Source organism: Melospiza melodia, chromosome 2, assembly GCF_035770615.1.
Source record: "Melospiza melodia melodia isolate bMelMel2 chromosome 2, bMelMel2.pri, whole genome shotgun sequence".
In the NCBI taxonomy this organism is placed as follows: Eukaryota; Metazoa; Chordata; class Aves; order Passeriformes; family Passerellidae; genus Melospiza; species Melospiza melodia.
Window position 1 is genome coordinate 9,768,905 of NC_086195.1, and position 22,178 is coordinate 9,791,082.

General features: G+C 35.4%; 1 protein-coding gene across 1 annotated transcript in view; it reads left to right on the top strand.

Moving 5' to 3' along the window:
* CFAP47 (cilia and flagella associated protein 47) overlaps positions 1–22,178 on the top strand; it is a 259,541-nt gene that overhangs the window by 60,680 nt on the left and 176,683 nt on the right. The window contains exons 33-37 of the mRNA XM_063182155.1: positions 623–818; positions 14,865–14,962; positions 15,813–15,929; positions 19,637–19,771; positions 20,258–20,370. Coding sequence (XP_063038225.1) covers positions 623–818; positions 14,865–14,962; positions 15,813–15,929; positions 19,637–19,771; positions 20,258–20,370 — 659 coding nt within the window. The remainder of the gene's footprint in view (positions 1–622; positions 819–14,864; positions 14,963–15,812; positions 15,930–19,636; positions 19,772–20,257; positions 20,371–22,178) is intronic.

Consider the following 22,178-nt stretch of genomic DNA (forward strand, 5'->3'; position numbering starts at 1 on the left):
TGGTTTCACAGGGTTCATCAAAACTTGGAGAAAAGTTGAAAACAAAAATTATTTAGACTTAGAGAATATCTCAAATTGGAAGGGACCCATAAGGAGCATTGATTCCAGCTCCCAGCTCCTCACAGGACTACCTAAGCTAAACCATATGACTAAGAGCATTCTCCAGATGCTCCCTGAACTCTGACTGAGTTGGTGCCATGACCACTTCCCAGGTCCAGTGACCAACCACCAATTGAGTGCAGAACCTTTTCCTAAGATCTAAACTTGCCCTGTTGCAGTTTCATTCCATTTCCTTGTGTCCACATTGCTGATCATCAGAGAGAGAAGATAAACACCTTCCTCTCCTGTCCTCCTCCTTGAGGAATTTGTAGACCTTGGTGAGGCCATTCTTCAGTCTTCTCCAGGCTGAACAAACCAAGTGATCTCAGCAGCTTCTTGTTTGTCTTGCCCTTGAGACCTTTCACCATCCTGTGTAGGGGTTATGTGGGTGCTAATGTACAATCTCCTAAACCTTCCCTAAATTAGAAAACATTTTGAGTTTGAAGTGTTTGTTTTTTTCTTTATCTGTCAGCCTGAAATTTTTTTTAAAGTTCATGCTTGAAAACATTTTTTATCATTTCAGGTGTTTGTTCTTCCACGCGTTTCTTCCCGTATAGTTCCTGACCCCTCGAGCTTGGAATGCTTGCAGAACATACCAGGAATAAAATCAGAACCTTTATGCAGTAATATATATTCTCGATATGAGCGAACCATCCTCATCTGGTTGAATAAAAATTATGAGAAAAATCGAAAAATTGTGTGGAAAGATAATGAAAGAGGTGAGATAACTCTTTCACTACACTCTTTCTTCTAATACTCCTTTTGTAGACTTTTGCAATTGTTACTCATAGAGATATTGTGACAACTTGCCTCTGAAAGTATTTTTTGGTATAAGTTATTGCCTACCCTTATGTATTTCCTTTCCTTGTGTTTCTCTGTTCCAAGATCAGCATCCTTTGATTAGCACTATTCATGATATTCTGTGTGTTAGAGTTTTTAACTAGGAATAAAGGGTGATGTCAACCTTCTCACTTTCTCCTTTCCATTAATGTTGTCAGGAAGTGCTAGCAGTAATTACCTTGTCTTAACATTCCTGTTTATAGTCAGACATAGTTGTTACTAGGTGTGCTTATAGTGATATGTTTGAGAGCTAGATTTTCAGGGTTTTTAGAATATTTTTTATGTCCTTTATTCAATGACATTTGGGAAAGCAGTAGAGACCAAGGTTCCAGATTAAAAATCCTGTCCTGCTTGCAAGAGCAGGTTCACTCTCATGGTTGCTTGACTAAGGCTAGATAAAATTACCCATTCCATTTAAAACTGATCTAGGCAGTTCTGGTATTCAAATCTGATAAACTGTTCAACCACTGTAATTATTATTTCTATTTTCTTTCATGACTTTTTACTTTTGCTTTTTAGCCCTAACTTAATTTCCTTTTTCAGCAGTAATTTTGGGTGTGTGGTGAACAACAAGAAAGGCCAGTCTGGTGATAAGCAGGGATGACTTCCAGAATGGCTCCTAAGCCACATGTGGAAAAAATTTTCTAGTGTCATTTTATGTCTCAAGCGATTTCTGACCTCTCTCAATTATGGATAATCTTTGTGGATGTCATCTTCCATTAGTCTCATTTGGGCAGGATCTCTATTTTGCATATGCTTTGATTATCCCTTTGCTTTTCTCATTTTACTGTGTAGAAGCAAATTGTAATGGCTGTTCTCAATATGTTGGGTACTTCTGCTGGTAAGATTGAAATGTTAGTCTATACCTGCTGCATCCAACAGAAACTGGCTCTTTTTGCATTATTGAGGCCTGGTCTTATGATTAGCTCAGGGAGCTCCCCAGCTAAATAACATGCCCTGGGTGTATTTGCAATATATTATTTTTTATTATCTGTGCCTGCTTTAGTGGAGCTTTCTTACAGCTGCCAGCACTGCTCTGCTGGGCTTTTCTGAGCCTCTGTGTGTAGATAACAACTTGCAGAGAGAATGGGTCTGCCTGGTCAGGCTTCTGGCTCACTGTAAATGCTGCATGGATAAATTCCCCATCCCCAAATGTTCTCTGGATTGAAAGGCTCCAGTAATACCTGGGTGTTGAGGTATGGCTGGCCTTGTTCTGGTCTGCAGGAGCTCAGTGGGGAGAATCTGAGTGCCAAAATATATCTTATTTAACATTAAACTTTTAATTGAGCTATAGTCTCTAAGAAGTGAATTCTAAAATGCAGATCTAGTCGATATTACCAAACAAAAAAGCTTCAGATGTCCAAGTGGAATATGTGCTAAGGATGCATTGAAGGAGACAATTATTGAAAGTGTTACTTTAGTTGCTTAAGAGTAGGTAATGAATTATAATGAAAAATGAGGGACCTGTTTTTAATAAGCCATCATATAATTATCAGCAATTGTAAAGTAGAGGTTTTTTTACAATTATTTAGTTCTAAGGGCTCGCCAAAATTGGCACCAAAGAAGAACACTTTAATTACAATATTGGTGTTCTCAGAAAATAATAACTTCTGCTAAATCATGCTGTCAGTACAGATAACTCATTAGGTTGATATATTAATTAGTGCAAATCTGACTGTAGCTTTGACTCTGGGTCACAGGTGAGGATGAATTCTGTGGTTAGTGCCAGGGGACATTTATCTGCATTACAGTTCCCACCTACAATTTCACTTAATTACACTTTTCTGCTTTCAGAGAGGTGCAAGATTGGAGTGAAAAGGCAGATTTTATATATATAAATAAAAACTTCCCATATACTTCCTGCATATGGAAGTCACAGATACTGCCTTGCTATATCAATTTCTTTATAGGTTTTTTGATTAATGAGTTCTGTATTCTCTTTTCTGTAGAGCACACAAAAATAACTTGATGTATGCACATAAGCATGCCCTTTTCTTTTGCTTCTGTTTCCATTTCTTTCCCCAAATGGCATAAATGAGCATTGGGAAAGCTCTAATAATCCAAAATAAAGAGAGAAGATTCTGAAAAATCGTGAAATTCATAGTCCTACTGTTATGCCTTTGCATTATGAAAGCATCTAGTTGTGCAATCTGACATTGTTTTGTTCCAGAGATGACCTGCCTCAATATATCTTTGAATTCTCTGTTTAACCTTCACTTTCCTCCAGCTTGTTTTGCTTTTGCTGCCTCAGAATGAATAGGTTTCTGCTACTGTGCTGTTCTTTCTTCCAAATGAGGCAAAGAATCTGAAGGCAGAGAGCACAGAAAAGACTTGAGGGACTCAATGCCTTCTCTTTTACCTTGGTCTCTGCTGTTTAAGATTGAGCACTGAGCAATCCCAGGCCCTTGAGATGGATAGGAAAGTCTGGAACAAGGAAGATTTGGCCTTGGTGGAGGAGGATCAGACTGGGAGCCCCTGGACAAACACAAGCCCAGGGGACTCACTGGGGTTCACCAAGGGCTGAGGGGCCAATGTCATTGCAGGGTCCCATTCAACAGCCTTGGCAAGGTCAGGACAATCTGAGGGAGGGAGGTTTGGGAGAGATGTCATTTCCACCTGGGAAGAGAATCCCAGAAGCTTCACAGCCAGTCACCCTCGTCTTGTCTCTTGGGATGCTGATGGAGTAAATAATCTATGTAAACATTTCCAAGCATGCAGAGTAGAGCAACGTTTTTGTGAGTAGCTGCCATGAATTTCCAAAGGGAAAATCATGCTGGATTCCATGATGACATGGCCAGCTCAGTGGATGGAGGAGAGCATGGGTGTTGTTCATCTCAGCTTGGGCAAGGCTTTCAACAGCCTCCTGTAAGATCCTCAAAACCAAACTGTTGAAGAACAGGCCAGTTAAGAGCCCACTGAGGTGGACTGAAATGAGGCTGACCTGCCAGGATCAAGGGGTTGTGGTCAGTGGCACAAAGTCTGGCTGGAGTCTGGTCACCAGTAATATCCCCCAGGGGTCATTAGTCTCAATTTATTTCTTACATCATGCACTGGAGAAGAGTTTATATACTTTGGCAGATTTAATAATCTGATATATTTTTGATCCTTTAAGTTTTATGATGTTAAGATCAATCTTTAAATTTATACTCAGATATTTTGACATTTTAATTTATGTTAGCTTTAAACTAAGCGTTTAAGCAGGCTTTTCCAGAGGAAATTAAGTGTCATAAGGAAAAATGTCAGAGTATATTAACTGCCTCTCAGCTGAAAGTCTCAAATATCCTCAGTTTTGAATTTTGATTGTTCTTATTTGCTAATTTTAAGAGAACGATTAGTTGGGGTTTTGGTATTTTTTCCCCCCAGATCTTACTACAGTGCAAATCAGAGAGCAATTACCACTTTTTGCTTAACATTTTTGTTTCTGAGTATTACCGTCCAAACACTCTGCTTTGAATGTTAACCCTGACTAACAAAATGTATTGACCTGCTGTTTTCAGCTCAAAAATGATAAATTTCCACAAAATAAATGAAGATCTTTCCAGGCCACATTTCTCAGTCTTTCCTTTGATACCTAAGCTCCTTAAAGTGAAATGTGACAGTGAGAAAAGCCCAAGCTACCGCAGTGCAGAGAGGTTTCAAATATTCATCTTTATTACACTCTTCTGAAGCTGGAGATAACTATGCCATTCATCAGAACTCTCCTCTTGCAAGAATTAAGATCTTAATAGCTTAGAGAGAACATTAGTGAGGAGATTAGTGTCTCCACATCTTCTCTCCTTACTGCTACTGAAAAATAGATGTTTTAAAAGCATCTTGGCATGTGTTTTGGAAGGGCAGGCTTTGTACCACATCTTATTGACCACAAACTGGAAAGCAAGGTTGAAACTTGAGTCCAAATGCCATAAAACTGTGAAATGCAGCTATGCCTGTTATGCTGAGACTATAATTAGGCATGAAATATAAGATTCAGTACCCATTTAAGGCATAATATGAACAATAATAATGATAACAGAGGAATAATGAATTCCTTTAATTATTTCAGTGTAATAATTTTTCAGTTTACCTTCCAGTGTTCCTTATCTTCGTGTTTCTTTTCAACATTTCTCTCTGAAAGACTAACTGCTAATAACATGAAAAAGTAACAGGAAAAGCCCTTGAAGAGTTGCTAGAGTATTGGGATATTGTAATTCAAATCCTGTAGTCCCTAAATGGTAGAAAATCTTGCAGATTGGTGAATTAAATTGTCTCCTGAGGAGCTGTATGTCTCTTCCTTATTAATTATGACTCTTACCGAGGTAAAAAAGATAAATTATGTTTTTGGAAATAGGGATTTTTCTTCAGTGTGTTCCAGGAAGATTTTGAATAGAATAGATAATTCTAGATTTAATATAAAAATTTTAGAGAAGATGACAACCAGTAACTATCAGCAATACCTGAAGAGTCAATCAATGTCTGAGATTCATGAGCTGTCCCCAGAGCAGATACATCTTCACTTAACTGGGAAAATCTGCTAAAGAGGGAAGAGAAATTCTTATCCATTGCCAACATAGGTGTGCTTGGCAATCTTAGGCAGGGGTGGCAATTTGCAAGATTCTTACTTCCAATTAGGAAAATTTTGTACATTTTATTCACTTCCCTGTTTGTGAGCTTGGGAGTTTTGTGGTTTGGATTTTTATATTTTCTAATTTTGATATCAATTCAATATTACATCTGAGTTAAAATTTTTTGGAGGAGGAGATATTTTAGTGTGTGATTACAGATCTTCAAAAAATTGTATGACAGTGAAGTAGAATTCTTGTTTTAAAACTGATTTTGTAGAATTTTATTTAAGGTTGTTTCTGATATAGGAATTCAGTAGTATATTTTTTTTTCTTTCTTAAGTTTTCATGATTTTTTCTTTTTCCTTTGTCCTTTGTTCTCTCTCCTTTCTTTCCTCAGTTTTAGGAAGGATTTTTAGGAGGTCCATTGATTTTTGCTTCTCAATTTAATAGTTGTCAGAGAAAATTGAGAAACTAGAATTAAAGAATACTTCCATCCATTGCAGGGTGGAAGGGAAGAATCTTGTTTAATTTCATGTATTTTTTTTTCATTTAGAATTCTTGCAAAACAGTATTTTTGAAAATAATGACTCATACTTTTTGCCCACTTAATACAAGGCTGAATTAAAGAAGAAAAGACTAATGAACTACTATCATGATTATAAAAATTCTGAATTTTTATAATGAAACAAAGAAAAAAAGAGAACATTGTTCTTGAGTGATAAATCCTGGAAAATATTTCCAAAAATATAAATTGCAAAGTTTTAAACCATTTTTCAGTGTTATATTTCTTGATCTGCACAGCAGAACATTAGAATGGAACATAAGATGTAAATAAGGAGTCCAATAAATAGGCTTTTCAGTCCTGCTTGCCTTTCTTTGTTGATTTGAGCACTCCATGTTTGTTTCCTATACCTGAAAAACCCACAAGATCATATCAGATTTTTATTTAACAAAAAGGAGAAAAAGAATTATTTTCTGAGTTTGAAGTCCACATGCCATTGAGAAGTAAGCAGAACTTCATGTTTCATTTAACTTTTTAGATTTTTGTGAAGTATAAAATTATTTTGAACTATTTATACTGTCTGGCATTGTGCAGATTCAGGTAAATAAAAGTATTAAGAAAGGTAATCCTTGGAATTGTATATTGAAAACATTCAAAGGGTTCATGCTGCAAAACCTGTCAAAAAGATCTTTAAAAAAAGAAAGTAAAGTGTAAACTCTTAGGCCTATATATATTTTGTACATGTTCGTTTGTACATATGTGCATATATATACATACCTATTAGTGTTTATAGACATGTATGCTTTATGAAAAAATGCACATATTTATATAAATTTATACTGGTCTTCAAAATCATAATTTTTTAAAGAGAAATAATCAGACAAATGCTTAGAAAGAAATTTTACTTACTTGCAATACACTGTGAAATGTCTAAACAGTAATTCTGCTTTTAGTCAAACAGGGAACTTGGCAGTGTTGTATGTTAATTGGAATAAATTAAGCATTCTGATTATGTAATTAATGCTACTTCTGCAATGCATGGGAAATCTATATATTGAGTGTGGTATAGCTGAGGATTTAGTAATACAACATCAGATATTTTTTGAGGAGGAAACATATTTCAGCCTGTGAAGTTTGAGAAAGATTCTTTTAATTCATATTAAGTATCAAATAACAGATTTCATTGAGAGCAGTATTTAACTTTTGTTTTACTAAATAACAAAACACAGACATGATAGTAATCATTCTGAAGCCAGCCTAGAAGCCAGCAAAGCTGTAAAGAATTGCTGTGATTTGTAGCATTTTAAATCTAAATGGTGTCTAAGTGAAATGCCATGGTGTGAGTCCCACCCTTGAGGTGAAAGGAGCACCCAAGATTCAGAAATACTCATGATTGAAAGGAATGAGAGAAGTCAGGGTCTGCAAAAACTCATAAAGTTTTAGTATAAATCACACACTTGTTGTGGAAGTGGATATGTTATTCCCTGATCTACTCTGTAAGGATGTGGCAGTGGGTTTTGGATAAAGAGGTGAGATGAAAAGAAAGAGAGAAAAAAGAAATGAATGAAGGAAAAGAAGAAGTCACCAGCCCTGGTTCCAGCAGTGGTGCAGCTGTTGGGATGTTCAGGGTCCTGGGGGCTCCTTGGTGAGGGAAGATTTCTGTTGAAGGCCAAAGAAATGGAGGCTGATATAAAGTAATGCTGCTCTTACGTGATACATCAAACCCTCAGAAATTTGTCAATTTAAGATATTGTTTAGGATAAGAATCAGTGAAAATAAAACAAAACTGCATAGAAAGACTATAGAAAATTATTTTTGGGAGCAGAAAGATGAATGTGCATGCCTCAGGGTAAAAGTGTTCTGCAACAGATGGGAATAAATGAGACATGTCCCCAGTGTCTCTGTTTTTCTGTTATTGCCCCATGTGGTGCTTCTTGAACTTTTCTGCTTTGAATTGTGAATTGACAGGGGTATTAATTTGATCTGTCGTGATATTTCAAGCATTTTTAGATGAATAATTATCAGTTTTGATGAGCAAGAGTTATATCCTGCATCCTGCCTGAAATAGGAATTGTAATTTTTCTTTCATCTCTAATAAGATAAAATTAACTTGTTTGCCATGTTGAGATAAATGTAGCTACACATACTATATGATCTGAAGGCAGATAAGTTATCATTCTCTTAATCATTAGTTTTAAGTAATAAATAATACCCTTTTCAAAAATTATTCAAAGGCATATTTCATCTTATCTTTCTTATGCTCTGGATTATATACTTCAGTACTATAATTTCAAAACTTGTTCTGGTTCTAATGTTAGCATGTGCAGGAAAGGTTATTGCAACATATTTCTTCTGTAAATGTTTGCATTATTCAGTGCCAGGTTTAAGCTACTGAAACAGGACTATAGGTATTATTATAGCTATAGATTAGTTCCACCTCCAGAGATTTTCAGATTCCAGAGTAAGAATTTGCTGTATAATAATGTGAGCCATTATTATTGCACTAGTTTACATTGAAGGGATGTAGTCTGATATTTTAAAGGTCAATGTAGCTCAGTATTCTGCCTTCAACAGAAGTTGTTTAGAGATGAGTAACACTGCAAATGTACAGAAATGCTTTATGCATACTCTGAGACTTCCTGCTTTGAAATTCAGGACTCCTTCAGGGGGAGGTGGCACTCCTGTAAAGCTGCACTAAATTTCCATTCTGTGAGATTAATTGTATTTTCAGCCTATGCAGACTTGCAGTATCATAGTATTCTGAAGCAGTAAGTAAATGTAAAATCTCCATTCTGTGTAAAATACTTTGTTTTGGGTTTGCTGCTTAATACTGTGACTAGGTTCTTGTTTTGCTGACAAATTTGTGTATCCCACTAAGCTATGTAACAACATCCTACTCTTGGTATCCCTGCCTACTTGTACAGACTGCTGCCATAGCACCATTCCATTGGTACTCTTAGTAACGTAGTATAATTTATTCCTTTCTTATAAAGCCCTATTTCATGCCTTTAATCACAAAAGGCCATCAGTTTCAAGATTTTCATGAGAATTTATTTGGTTTATTTGAAAATTCTTATATAAGAGTAGCCTAGCTCTGTGTATTTTTTCCTCTATTTTTCAGTGACTCAAAATTTGAAAATTTTACTTGTGGCTATGTAACAAAAGATTTATCATTGGTATTTCTTGTGCCTCTTTAGATAGAAAGATTTTTCAAGTGATGGCAAGAATTTAATATTTTTATTATTTGTGAAAACAGCAGAACAAGCTTCACAAGGAATACAGTACTTTATTTAAAGATTTATTGTATTTCTTACTTTTTTATATAAAATCGTTTTGATACTTAGTAGATTCAACAAAAATGTGATTCTTTAAGTATTTTAACACTTGATATAAAGCCAGTTTTTACACTGTGCATTGTCACCGGTTATTCTTATCCAGATAATTCCAACACATCATATTTCTGCTTATCCAGATGATGGATCAGTTAAAAAAAGTGAAACTTAAAAAGAACCCACAGTAAGTGCCATAAATGGAGAATGAGACCAGAAATAATCTGCTTTATTCTCATGTACAAAGACTAATCTGAATATACCTTTAGTATACTAAACAGGTATTTGCTGTTATAAAAATCTCTGAAAAAGGAGATTCCACAATCCACTTAAGGAAACATCTGCCAGAATTTCCCACTCATTTCCATGTGAAAGAGCTTCCTGTTGTCTAACATGAACTCTAGCATGGGAAATTTTGGGTTAAGTCCATTCTTCTTCTTTAAAATATGATGTGTAATGAATCCTTGCTTTTTATACAGTTGCAGATTGTTACCTTCTCCTCCAGTTTCTCTCTTTCCACCTTCCTGGCAAAACATTTCCATTCTTTCAGTCTTTCAGTGTACTCAGCTTAGAGCTTTTTGTTGTAAACCCTTTTAGTTGCTCCTTCTCCTGAAGTTTGGTGCCATTGCTGGTTTCTGTACCAGGTGAGACTTTACTGGGAACAAACACAAGTGAGAAGCTCAGTCTGTGTGCCTAAGATGCAGCTCTCCTATAAATGCACGCTAGCACAGTATTTGCTTTTCCTGCCACAGTATTAGACTCATGGTTTTCTCCAGATTCTTTTCTGCAGAAGTTCTCTCTATCCAATTTTCCATCTAGAACTTGCATAATGAATTATTCTTAATTAATTGTAGTCTGCTGGAAGCATCATTATTGGATTTCATCCCATTTGTTTCAGATCATTACTCCAGTTGTTCAAGAGCTGAAATTATAGTCCTTTCCTTATGAAGACTTGCAAACAATTTTTCTTCCCAAAGCCGATTCTTTAATCTGTTTTATATTATCTCCAGATGGGAGTAAGGTAATTTTGTGCAATTTTTAAAAATTGCATATGAAAATATTGGAAAGTACACAATCTAGGATTTTTATTGTGGAAAGCTGATAGAAGTTAGGGTTACTGTTTCTCAGTGAAGTTTGTGCTTCACTTTATAGGACCTTTTTCCTAGAATACATTTTCATTGCTTTTCTATGACAATGAATGTAATCAAAATTTTACTGAAGTTAAAATGTGTAGTATTTTCCCTTGGTCTGTTGTATCATTTACATATCAAAGAAATAAATGAAAAGACCTAGAGGAGTTTATGGTAACAGCTGCTTGGTATTCTGACAACAAATATGTAGTTTGTTATTTTTGTGTAGAATTGCTGTAGGTATTCCCTTGATTATTTCAGTACGAAAAATAGTTTTCAGATCCCACAAAAAATTTTGAGGCTTCAAATATAATAATAAATAGAAATAAATATTTAATTTTGGTAGATGTGGGGGTTTGTTTGGTTTTGTTGTTTTTTGGCGTTTTTTTTGGTGAAAAATAGAATATGGGCAAAAAAAAATGGAAAACCTTGTAGAATTTCTATTGATTTATCAGGGTAAGAACATCAAGTTTTAAAAAAGTCAATGAATCTGGACTTTGAGAGAAGTTTTTAAAAAGTGGTGAATAATTAGAGTGACATGGCAAAACTCTGCTGCTTCTATGTAGAAATGCTTCATGCATGAAGCAAGCAGTGTGTCTTCAGGAGTTGACTCCACCTGTCACTACAAAGATGGAGACAATGCTGTTGTGCTTGGTTGCTGCATGCATGCAACATGATACCAGTGCATGTTAAAAAAACCCAAACAAACCTATTAAAAATAAATGCATTCAAGAGTTAAATTGGTCCCAAAAGACTGAATTGACTGTGTGCTACTTCCTTAAGTGCTAAGTGGAATCAACAAGTGAAACAGAGCCACTCTCATTTCAGGTCCCTTGCAGAGACTTTTGCAGTATATTTTTGTGTTTCTATAACAATAACAAGTGTTTGCCTGCACTCCAAGCTAACCCTGCTTATTTATTTTCTTTCACCAAGTATTTTCACCTCTTGTTGTGGGCGAGAGAATACAAAACCCCCTGTGGTGGGTCAGGATTCTGGGTCTGTTGCAGAACCAGCTCTTGCCCTGTTTGATAATTTCACAGAAAACAGTCTGTTTTCTCTTTTCACATTGCCTCAGTGCCAGGGAGGCCACTGGAACATCAGGGAGAAGTCAATTCCTGCTGTGCTGCTGCTCAGAGACACCAATCCCATGTTCATCCAAGGTCCCTGGACATCCACTGGCTTTTGTCTCTATGCACCTCTCTGATCTTCAGAACCTTTCCCACTTCCAAAATGTTTCCTCCAATTATGAATTTTTTTCACCTTCTTTCCAGTCCCCTGTTGTCTCATCAAGACCATGGATTATTTTTGGAAATGTTTCTTTTTTGCCTCTTCTTTTCATGTCTCCAAGTCCTCAGTTTTCCCAATCTCATTAGTCTATATGCAGAGCACAGTTCATTATCTGCCTAACTGGGGCTTCTGTCTCACTCCTGTTCATTAATGGGAGATTTAGAATGTGCCATTTCAGGCTTGGTGTTATCAAAATTTGCAGGCTGCCCTTTTGGGATGCAGCTAGCAAGTAGAAGGAATCTGTCTCAATTCAGAATTCAAAGTTTAGACAATTTTCTCTCCCCCTGCCCCTAGTCACACAGAGTTGTTTGCTACCTGTTACCATTTATCTTTGAAACTATTTTTGGCCTGGTTTTTATCATTACATTGGATGAAAATCTTTATCTTAAAGTTCCACTTAATTTTTTTTTGCAAGAAATGCCAGTACAAATGAAATTCAATATATTTACATGCTTAGAGGTATCCTGAGTAATAATTCTGATTTCTATAGTTTATTTCTACTAAAATTGACTAATTCTATTTAAAAACTTAATTACTGTAGAGTGGTTAGCTGGCAGATGTTCTGCTAGATTTGATGTAATTAGGAAAAATACATTATGTTTTCTGACTAATTTATTCACAAGCCTTTGAGTTAAGTAGGTTGATTGATAGCAGAAGGATTAACTGAAAAACAACGAAAATGCTAATAGAAGTATTTAATTAGCTAAGATGGGAAAATATTCTACTTAATGCTTTTGTTCCTTTATGCACCCATTCAGACAACTATAAAGCTACAGTTCAATAAATGGTGTTTTAGAAAATAGTCCCACCATGTTTCATTTCCACTGGCACATTTATGTGGCTGCATGGCAAAACTGGATTGGGTGATCCAGATTAAACAATAAATGATTTTTTTGCTCTTTCTTCTTAAGCCAGCTTTGTTCCCCAGCTACTTTGCTGGCACACAAACAATTCTACCAGCATGAAGGCAAGGATTAGTGAGAACACAGCAAAGTACAGAAGTGCTGTTTGTGGTGTCCCTGGCCATGGCAGGGGTTTGGAGCTTGGCGATCTTTAATGTTCCTTCCAACCCAAACCATTCTGTGATTCTGCTTAAGTGTGCTCAAGTAATATTCCCACTAGAAGACTAAAACCAGCAATTAGTATATTTAAAGTAAAATAGAAAGTAGGATAAAAAAATTAAGTTGCTTTTTTTGATCAAAGCGTAAGTTTAATGGGTTTCCATAATCACGCTCTGCAAATCAATCTAGATTACTAACCAGAAGAATAATTCAATATTGCACTTACTAAAGCAGAAATAGTTAATCTTAAAAAGTTAAAAATAAAAATTTGAAAATATTGATTTTTTAAAAAATGCTGATATTATGTGCTGAGAGTCTGAACTCTATTCATAAAAACAGAAGACAGTTTATTGATTTTTATAGGTCCCCACTATGATCAATAAAGTGATGAATTTATGCTAGAAAGACTAACATTTTAGGAAGAAATTATGCTTTCAAAAATGGATCTTGCTACTTTTAAAGCATTTGTTTTTTGCAGTGACTACTATTATATGTTTTTTAAACAACTGCAAGCAGGTTACCAAGAAGATGGGATGAAACAAATGTCTCTTATTGTAGATATTTGTTAAATGGATGTTTGACTTGAGTTAAAATGAATACAATTTAGATATTGAGACCCATATTACTATAATCTCTTCCTGTGATAAATAACAGATAGATATTGTATATCCAGTCAGTTATATATCCTCCATCTTTGGTACCTTTCAATATGGAGTTTTCAAGACTTGAAAGTTGAGTTTTCTGCTTGAAAATGTTCTTTTAGGTAAAAAATAAGGAAAAAATAGTTTTTGTCGCAGTGAGATGATTGCAAGTCTTAATTCTGTTTTGAAAACTTAAAGAAAATGAAATATTCATGCAAATACTCTTTTAAATACTGTTGGTTGTTTTTTAAAATGTATTTAATGAATATTTAGAGTAGTATTACCAAAATTGATTCACAGCATGAATAGAAAAAAATAAGGGATTTTGGGCCAAGCCTAAAAATCACCACACTGAAACAGTGGCAAACTAAAATCATTACTGATGTCACAGAGTTAAGCTCAGATGGATTTTAAGACTTTGTTTTTAAGTTTGTGCAGCATCTGCTCCTGTTTTTTCTTACTAAAGCTGTATTAGTATGCTGAAGCATCTGCAAGTTGATGTGAAGTGACAGATATTTAAGTTTTTTTGATGATACCTCAACTGCAGTCTATAAATGTTTGCCCATTTTCTGCATAATGACAGATTTTGCTTAGGATCTGGTACAGGGGTTTATTGTGGGTTGAACTATTTTAGGTGTAATAGTAAAATGAAACCTGTATAATTTGTCCCATATGAGAAAGCTTGATCCCAGTCTATCTGAAAACCTTGCCATTGGCTGAAATCCAAAATATTTCCTAAATTTGGGAGCTTGGACCTGAGACAGTAAAGTTGTGTAAAAGCTGTGTTAAATATTTTAAGATATGGATGCTTCAAACAAGCAGTTATAAATAAATTACATTTAATGTCTTAATAATTAGTTTTATTTTGATAAAAAACATTTGAAATATAAAAAGAAACACCCACCCTTCTGAGGCATTGGGGTTTACAACAGTTGTAGAAGTGGTGATTTGTGTTGTAACAATTGAGCTGTTAGCTCTCATTTATATTGCATTTATGCCAAATAATTCAATATGACCTTAAAGAAAATCAATAGCTTTTCCTTTTTGTGTCTTAAGCATTTCAGCTTTCAAGGATTTCTGCATATTTGCATGAGGTTCAGTAGCTCTATTAATGTTAGGCCTATTGTAATAAAAAGTTTACATATTTAGGTTCCTAATCTGTGAGGTTAAGTTTAGATTATTAGTTTTCCATTCCATGAATACTCTTACATGCTGCAGCAGAGTGAATAAGTTACAATATTCTAGGTGAGATTTTTCAAGTTTTCAAGCAGCAGCTCTGAAATAGAAATATGCCAGTGGAATTCTGCATGTGAATGGATGCTTCCTTCTTATGTTATTTCCTCTATTCAGTGGTTTCAAATAGTTATATCTATCCAGAACAAAACAGACATCTTGGGGAGAAGAAAGTCTTATGAATCTTTGTCTTTTAATCAGGTGGAATACCGCCCATGAGATGGATAGTGAATTTTGACCAAGATCTTCTGGATGGTCTGGTGTTGGCAGCACAGATGGCAGGTTATTGTCCATATTTGGTAAGAAGGTTTTTTAATATCGTGCCAGTTTAATGCAGTTTATTGATGTCAGTTGTTTGTTTTTGCAATGCTGAGGAGTGCATTGAGGGCTGGCACTGGGGTGTGGATGTGGTGGGAGCTGCAGGTGGAGCTCTGGGTGCTGGGAGCCCAAAGAGAGAGACCTGGCAGTGACCCTTTGCCTAAGGAAGATCCGGGGACCTGGGGCACTCCAGGTGACCAGAGGGACATGGCAGGAGCTGGGGATCCAACAGGAACACCCCAGACTTGGACACACTCAGGCTGAGGTGTGGAAAAGCCCGGGGTGTCCTTGGTGTGGGATCCCTCCTCAGAGGCACCAGCTCCAGGTGTTCTTCTGTTTTTGCAGCAAGATTAAATTATTTTAAGGATCCAGATGGCTGAGACTCTGCTGTGGGAAACCTGGGATCAAGACAGTGAGGAAACCCTGTCTGAGAGCGTCAGAGTGGGATGTGTGGGGAGTCCAGCAAGGCATCCATCACTTGCTGCAGCCTCCCACTGCAAGGGCCCTTCAGCCCCAGCTCAGGTGGCTGCCAGTGGCTCCTGGGTGCTTGGACAGGGAACTTTCCCCAACAGCAGTTCTTGGCCTATGGGATCTTTAAAAAGAAAAACAAAACCACCCCAACATTTAGCAAATCATGGGGGATTATTTCAGTATTAGTTTTTTTTTTTTGTTTTTTTTTTTTTGTTTTTTTTTTTTTTTTACTGGGTTTATTCTTAACAGTGAATTTCAGCACAAAATTTAGATCTTATTGATTGCTGAATGATTGCAGAAATACAAAATCAGTAATTTTGCCTAGTGGAAGATTGAGTTTGATTTCTCTGTCTTGTCTAGATTCCCACTCACTTCGTAAAGATGTATACTAATCCAATAACTCATGAACAGTTTATGCACAATGCCTTGATACTTGTGAAGGCTCTGCATACTATCAATATGGATTTGGACATAAAGGTAGGTAATTTTATAGTAGCATCTCTTATATATTTATATTAATATTTTTATTTTGATTTTTTTATAGTAGTGTTGGACATCCAGTTAAGGTGAGATTGTAGTGAGACAGTTTTGTTTCAGGATGTGTTACTGTATGATGGAATCCAAAATACTGCTTCATATTAATAGACTTAATTAGAAGTAATTTCCATAATTCCTTGCTTTGTAGAATCATGCATGCACAACTAGCTGAACATAAATTAATTCAGTTCAGATTTTAGCATCCTAAATAACACAGTGGAAACTCAAATGGAATTCATTATTGCTATTGGAAGGCAATTTAGAAAAATATGTTTAAGAACAAACATCATGCACTTAACCATAAAAATAAATGGTGAAAAAAATATGTGAATGTCTAGTGACAGTTAGATGCATCTAACCATGAAGGCCCATGAGAGTTCTGTCCCAGGTTTGGTGCATGCAGAATCAGCAGCTTTGGATGCTGGAGGGAGTAGCACTCACTTGAAACCAGCAGCTTCTGGTGACCTGGTTTTGGGGAGGAATACAATGTTGATAATTGTTGATAATTCCTTCAATCAAGGATCTGTTTGAGATTTCTTTTATTTGTTTAGTAAACATGCTTTACACCTCCATGGTTTTATTGACCTATGGCTCCAAATTTTCTATATATGGTGACCTTACATACGTTGGATATCGTTCCTCTGTTCTTTTTGTTGTCCCCAACCCCAGTTTTCTCCTGTTCCCAGTCTGCATTTCTTTAACTGTCCCCTTGTGAGTTATTTACACCTCTGGGAGCACATGGAAGAGCAGAAGGTGCAGTAGAATAGACACAGTATTTGAAAGTGTAGGAGGAAATTTCCCAAAGGAATTAATGGCATTAGGAATCAGAGGTAGAGCTTATTTGTGTGAACAAAGTAGTATAAAAAGATCCTCAATTATAACTTTTTTCCCCTTTCCATTCGGTTGTATTATGATTACAGGGAAAAATTAACCCTGCTATTGCCATTTGTATCAGCTGCTGTCTTGCTGTTGTTTCCTGATACAGATCACTCTGTTAGAAATGACTTTGCTATAACAGGCTAAACAAAGAAAATCTCCTGCTTCCCATACTTGTAACTGACAGGAAGTGAAAAAGTAATGTTGATATAACCCTCAAACAAAGGTATATTCTGCCTCAGCTTTTATTAAGAAAAACAGGCAGTTCAGCACATGAAGGCAGAGGCTTGATGCCAGTATGAAAAGGGTGTTGAATACTTTAGATGTGGAAGCAGAATTCTAGAATATTCTCACTAATGTACCTGTTTTAAGACTAAATTGTCTACAATAAATCCACTTCTGTACAGACTAAAAATTTAAACAAAGGTACACAGTTCCAGAAAAAAGAACAGATCTTGGATCTTCAAGTTCTGTATTTTAGTTCAAAGGGTACATTTGGCATAGATTTATTGAAATTCATATTTACTTTTCTAAGGCTACTATAGAAACTCCTGAACGATCTTGTTTTGCAGCAATAAAAGTCACAAAATACATGAATCCTTTTGCTGAAATCTCTTAATTTGGGAATTTTCTGATAATATTGTCTAAAATTTAGCAGGCTAAAATGTTCCAACAGCATTGGCAAAGTTCTTGACTCAGGCAGTCACTGCTTTTGAGCTCTCAGGACATTTGCATTAATTACCAGCACAAGCTGAGATGTGTTAGGTCTGGAAAAGCTGGTATTTTCAATCTAAAAATCTAAGAGTCTGTAATGATAAAGAAGTTCAACTGTCTGCTAGTCTTCAGCTTCAGGTTTAAATACACTTTTAATGGAGTTCAAGGCTTTGAAATCTTTTTGAGGATTAAGCTTTAGATTTAAGATGGAGTACTTTGGGCAGAAAATGGTTTCCACTTTCTAATCGTGATTTACAATTCAACCCTAGAGTATTAGTGGTGGCTTTCTGTGAGTTTTAAATTTGTGTTTGATATTTTTAATTTTTAAAATGCTTTGATTTGAACAAGATTCAGCTGAATGCCTAAAATTATTAGAAGATAAGATGGTGGATAGCAGCAACATGGAGGGAATGTGTGTGACAAAGTGATGAGGATGGAAGGTGCAGTGACTGGGAATAGCCAGTAAAGGAAATTTGTGTCAGACTTGATTATTTAATATTGTTATTAATTTATAATTATTGCTATTGTTTGTTAACACCTATTTTTAAAGCAAATAATATTTACTGACTGTGAATTTTCTGATGAATCTTGTTAAGAAGTGTCTTTTTTTTAAATGTAGCTCTTAGAGAAGTAGATAAATGGCACAAATGGAGTTTTATGAATTCATCACAGGATAGAATTGTATTTTCTGAGGGAATAAATTCTGATCTAAGTGGAAATGGGTAGAAGGAAATAGGTGGCAGGAGAAAGTCTTCAACAGATAATCTACACTGGCATCTTTTCTATCTTAAATGAAAATGCAGGAGGAGTCAAAAGTAGGGGTGTAAAACCACAGCTGTATTGGAATAATGGTTAGCATTCAATAGCCATTAATGAGATAAATGAATGGAAAATACAGAATACTTTTCAAAATTCAGGTTTAAAGCTTTTGGCACAGAAGAAGCTTTTTTTACTTTGCATAGTGAATGCATCCTAAAGTTTGAATCTTCAACCAGTGGTGATGGAATTAAATAGAAATACGAGATGAGCTGTATGATTACATCAGTGCATGAAGAGTATAGGAAATTAATATTAGGAATTACAAGGACAAACATTATCTAGGAAGCCATAGAGAGTTGCAGGGGAACTTCAGATCAGTGCCCAGTTATGAACTCACTGTCTTGGAAGGTTGGAGGAGGAGCTGTGTGAGCACTGCTGAGAGGAGGATGAGCTGCTTGGCTGGGCACAGGGCAAGACAAAACTTACCTTAAAAACTTTAAATAAACTTTAACTTGAAAGTAAAAATTAACTTAGTTAAGATGATAAATATGTCTATACACCTCTCTTGCAACACTAAAGATAGTCCAGAAGAGTAAATGGTTTTTTTCTCTTTTTTTCATACTTTGTATGAAATGGCAATGAAGTGGCAAATAATTTTACCACTCACTTACCCACTTGCTGAGGACTAATGTTTGACAAGCTTTGCAGTTCCCACTCAAACTCATTTCTGTAAATCAAATATTTAATCTGCAAGAATAATTTCTACCTTTTATAAATCATTTTACAAAAGTATAAAAGTATCTGCAATAGAAACAACTATATTGTTATTTTGAAGGTGAAATTATCTTTGTAAACTCCTACTGTATGTAGGAGTATTTGGGATGGTATTTTACATAAAATAAAAACATTAATTTTTTTTTAAGATAGTAAAGATGTATGTTTTTTCAGACAGTAAAGTTTCCATGCTTTTTTTGTTATGCTGCATTTAATAAAATTAGCATTTGTTTCTGTTGAACCTTTGGGAAAAAAAGTTGAGCTTAGTTTTTACCCTAGGTTTATCACCAGAGCATGTCAGTGGTTTTCATTATTAATTATAGATTTTTTTTTGTGCTGTGACAAGATCCATATTCATATTTGCAACGAGAATAATCCAGTTATTACAGGTTAGATTAAAAATATTTGTGTAGCAAGAATTAAGTTAAAATTTCTTTTTCTTCTTCTTCTTATGTTTAGACTGTACAGGCAAAATTTTAACTGAACATCTGTTGTTTTTTTTTTTTTTTTGTTTTCAATCTTAGGCCATTGATATCTGTGATCCAAATCCTGTCATGATGCTTATTTTGTGTGTCCACCTGTATGACATTCTCCCTCACTACCTACCCAAGAACACTATAGAGTTTTCAGGTGCTCTCCATGCAACTATTGTGAAGCAGGTATTGATACCATTGATTTGAGATTCATAGTAATGCAAGGTTAGAACAATGTTTGTATATATGTGTTTATGTTATGTAGAACAAAGAAATAATAGCTTTCTTGTCATTTGACTAGTAAATGTAGAAGATGGAAGTGTGCATTTTCTGGTTTTATTCTCTTCAGTATTGGGATTTCACTTCTGTTTTTTCCCTATGCTTGAAAGCACATGAAAAAATCTACAAATTTGACAAATCTGAGGTGAAAGAGAGGAATGAGAGATTCACAGGCATAGGAGTGCAGTGTACACTGTGCTCTCAAAAATGAAGTTTGGATTGTCCATGAGAAATCTACACTCCTTTGGAAGGATAATTATCTACCCGGTTATTTGAAGTAATTTTTTATTTTGTGATACCCTTGGTTTATATTTTAGAATTACCTGCAGAGCACACCTTTTATAGTCTAAAATGAGTAAAAATAGGCCGATCTTGCTGCTTTTGTTGTGGTAGGTGCTCCTGAAGAACCCGAGCAATTACGCTTTGGCCTACAACGTGATTCTTGTGGGAAGAGATGCTCATGATTTCTCTTTACCTAAAGGAAACACTGTTACCATTCCTGATGGGTAAGTAATGAAATGTTTGTGTTATTTTTGGTAGCACTACAAAATAGAAACTTCCTAATTTAGGAGTGGTGGAAGACTTGAAATGTGTTCAACTACAAGCAGGGAAAAATTAACCGGCGTAAGGGTCAGGTTTTTCTCCTTAACCTGGAACAAATCTAGAGTAATGTTTCAGTGGCACTCTTGCAGTTGGGTTCAGTAGAGCTTTAAGAGCAATATATAAGCTTTCAGATCATTATAAGAATCCTCTGTCTCCAATATATATATTTTTTCCTATATATCAAAACTTGATTCACATTTTATACATCAATGCATTGTAGAAGCATGAGGAGGTAGATTTCTTTTCTTCTGAAGCTGCAGATTTTGGCTCCTAATTTAAGCATGACTGGGAATTAAAGAGACCCTGACACAGGTTTGAGTAGTATTACAGTGCATCTTTTTGCCCCATCTTTCCTCCCCACCAAGATGGATGTGATGTAGTTACTTGTTCATCTTCCATGTCTGAGAGACATCTAGGGATTTGAGAGATTTAATTTTGGGAAAGCATTAGGTTATAATTTCTGCTACCAGAAATACTCATGGTATGTCACCATCTTATTTCACTAAGTGGTTTTTTCACTAAGTACATTTTGCTCTTTCTGTGCTGTGCAGCTTTATGAATCAATACAGGAATTTCCTTAATCCCTGTTTAACTAGTGAAGACAAGAGGGATGGGATCGTGACTCTGGCTGTCAGTTAAGAGCTTTTAAGCTTATCTGCAAGATATCCATTTACAGATAAAATGGATTCGAGACTTTAAAAAGGAAAAATAAAGGTCAAGACTTGTATGAAGATAAACCATGAAAGAGAAAAAAAATTCAAATATAGATGGTCAAATTCAAGAAGACTCAACAAAAATACAGTGCCCTTTAAGGACTATCAATATGTCAGTATTAAATTACATGCCTATTATAAATATATGCAAAGGGAACCACAAATAATGCTATGTTTTCAGCAAGCTGTGAGGCTGATTTGATTCCATTTTCTTTGCAATTACTTCAAATATGAGTTATCATATAAATGTAATCCTTGAAAATACCATGTGTTTCTATGAAAGGTCAATACCATGGCTGTTTTTCACTTCACCTTTAAAATTAAACACCCAGAACAAACCACAAAGCAAAATCAAGACAGAAAAAAAGTGCAAAACCTTGATGTTGAGCTGCTTGGCATTGCATATAGAAACAAATATTAGAAAAATTGCATAGAACTAAAAACCTGTGGAAATGCCAGTCATGCACAGTAACCTCTATAGAGTTTATCATAATGTCATGATCATGAAATGAAAAATAGGTTCTTTGAAATTAACAGCTTTCTTAATATTCTGGTGCAAGTGTTTAAAAAACTCCAAGAATTGACGAGACATATGGAAGTCTTGCAGGTTCTTTATGTTAGATCATAATGTTGTAGGTGGGTTTGGAAATTATAGTAATGTGAATAACATTCTGAGTGTAGCTGAGTGTCTTATGTTGCATATGGCATCAATAATTCTTGATCTGAGATTCCCACTCTCCAGGGCACTGCACTGTGCTGTGTAGACTTGCACTTCACAACAGGAATAGCATAAACCCCCAAGGTTATGGAACAATTCCACGAGATGAACTTGCCCTCATTTTACATTGACCACAACACAGATTAATAGAGATAAAAATGAAGCAACTTTGTGGTTTTGCCACAGAAGGCAACAATTCAAATCCAAATTCTCAGCTGTTGCAAGAGTTAGAGGGCAAAGATCAGGCAGAAAGTGCTGTACACTTCCTGTCTGTCTTATT